This window comes from Formica exsecta, unplaced genomic scaffold (genome assembly GCF_003651465.1).
Source record: "Formica exsecta isolate Colony F162 unplaced genomic scaffold, ASM365146v1 scaffold1757, whole genome shotgun sequence".
NCBI lineage: Eukaryota > Metazoa > Arthropoda > Insecta > Hymenoptera > Formicidae > Formica > Formica exsecta.
Genome location: NW_021849074.1, coordinates 29,784 through 31,162, shown reverse-complemented (window position 1 = coordinate 31,162; position 1,379 = coordinate 29,784). Strand labels below are relative to the sequence as shown.

Below are 1,379 nucleotides of genomic sequence, written 5' to 3'. Positions count from 1 at the left end.
CCCCTCCCCCCTCTCCGCGGACCCCTCGCCCATCGGTTAGGACGCAATTCCCCCGCGTGACGTCGTACCCCCCGCGCCGGTTGCCCCTCACCCCCCCTCAGAGGACCTGGGTTAGAACCCGCATAGCTATACTACTGGCGGCGAACCTCGGCGCGATACGAGACGCGCTTGTCATCGTTATGCCTACCGTGTAGATTAATTTTTCCAATCGGCGCGTCGCGGTTGTCGCTTTATCTCTAACCCGAGAACCCGGGGAGTCGCGATGAACCGTAACATGTAAATACGGAAAATTGAAAATGATTAGATAAGAAAATATCGCGGGCGAACCTCGGCGCGATACGAGACTCGTTACGCGTACCGTAGATCTATAAATAAATCGATGGATAGGTCAGGATATAGCGTGGTTATAGCATGGAAGAAACTAGCTAAAAACTGCGCATGATAATTAGATTTCAGTCGTAATAAATGAACAACAAACATCTTGTTGTTAACCGGGATACCTATTTATTACATAGGTGAAACAGCGAACATCTCGCAATTAGCGGTGATACTCGTGTATTATGTGCAACAGCAAACTTTTTATAGTTTAGGAATGTATCATGCAAATCATGATTAGCGATGGTAGCAAAAATTTTTCCATAAAATCTGATGGACGGAGATCGAATAAAGAGAGGTTCTCGCATTGAAGGAGAGCGTTTTTATTTGTAACAGTACAGAGATACAATAGCGCGTTAGGATTCTCCGAAGAGCAGAGCCTGCAGTTCGCAATCGATTATATCGTTGCAGTCGAAGTTCTCGCTGTCGCATATCGCCGTCGGAATAAGCGTCCGATCGTGGACGCCGGCCGCGATATCGAGGAAGCGCGTTAGCTTATTATCGATGTATCCGGTTAAACCGCTCAAAGTTGTAATGATGCGGTTGATGCAATGCTCCAAGTTTAATATATTTAGCACGGTGCTCCTCGATGCGACTAGACGATCCTTAGGTGTTTCGAGACGGAGTATTCGAAGATTGTTAAGTTTGCCGAATCGCAACGTTAATTGTCCGATATATATCGGGGCTGGAGGGCGCATCTCCTCTCGCTCGTCGCGCTGAAAGTACGACGTAAGCATGGATCGCAGATCGAGCAGTTCCTTCCACACATCCGGCGCAAACGAGATCTCTTTGCCGTGACAATTTCCGAGGACGACTTCCACGTAAGAGGGTCGGCTGACGTTAACACCGACTTCGAGATGTTTGTACGCCGTTTTGGTCAATGGGTAGCATCTTCCCAAGATTCTAAGCGATCGTCCGATCGCGACGTCGCGTCTCGACGTCCAGTCGTAACCTTGTCTGAAGGTACATAAATGCGGACGATGAGAAAAACATTGCTAATGGGA

The 1,379-nt window shown here is 48.3% G+C and overlaps 1 protein-coding gene across 1 annotated transcript in view; it reads right to left on the bottom strand.

Annotated features, from left to right (window-relative positions):
* Nucleotides 1-731: 731 nt before the first annotated feature.
* Nucleotides 732-1,379, bottom strand: part of LOC115233518 (72 kDa type IV collagenase-like) — a 1,721-nt gene continuing 1,073 nt past the window's right edge. Inside the window, exon 2 of the mRNA XM_029804002.1 lies at nucleotides 732-1,332. Coding sequence (XP_029659862.1) covers nucleotides 732-1,332 — 601 coding nt within the window. The remainder of the gene's footprint in view (nucleotides 1,333-1,379) is intronic.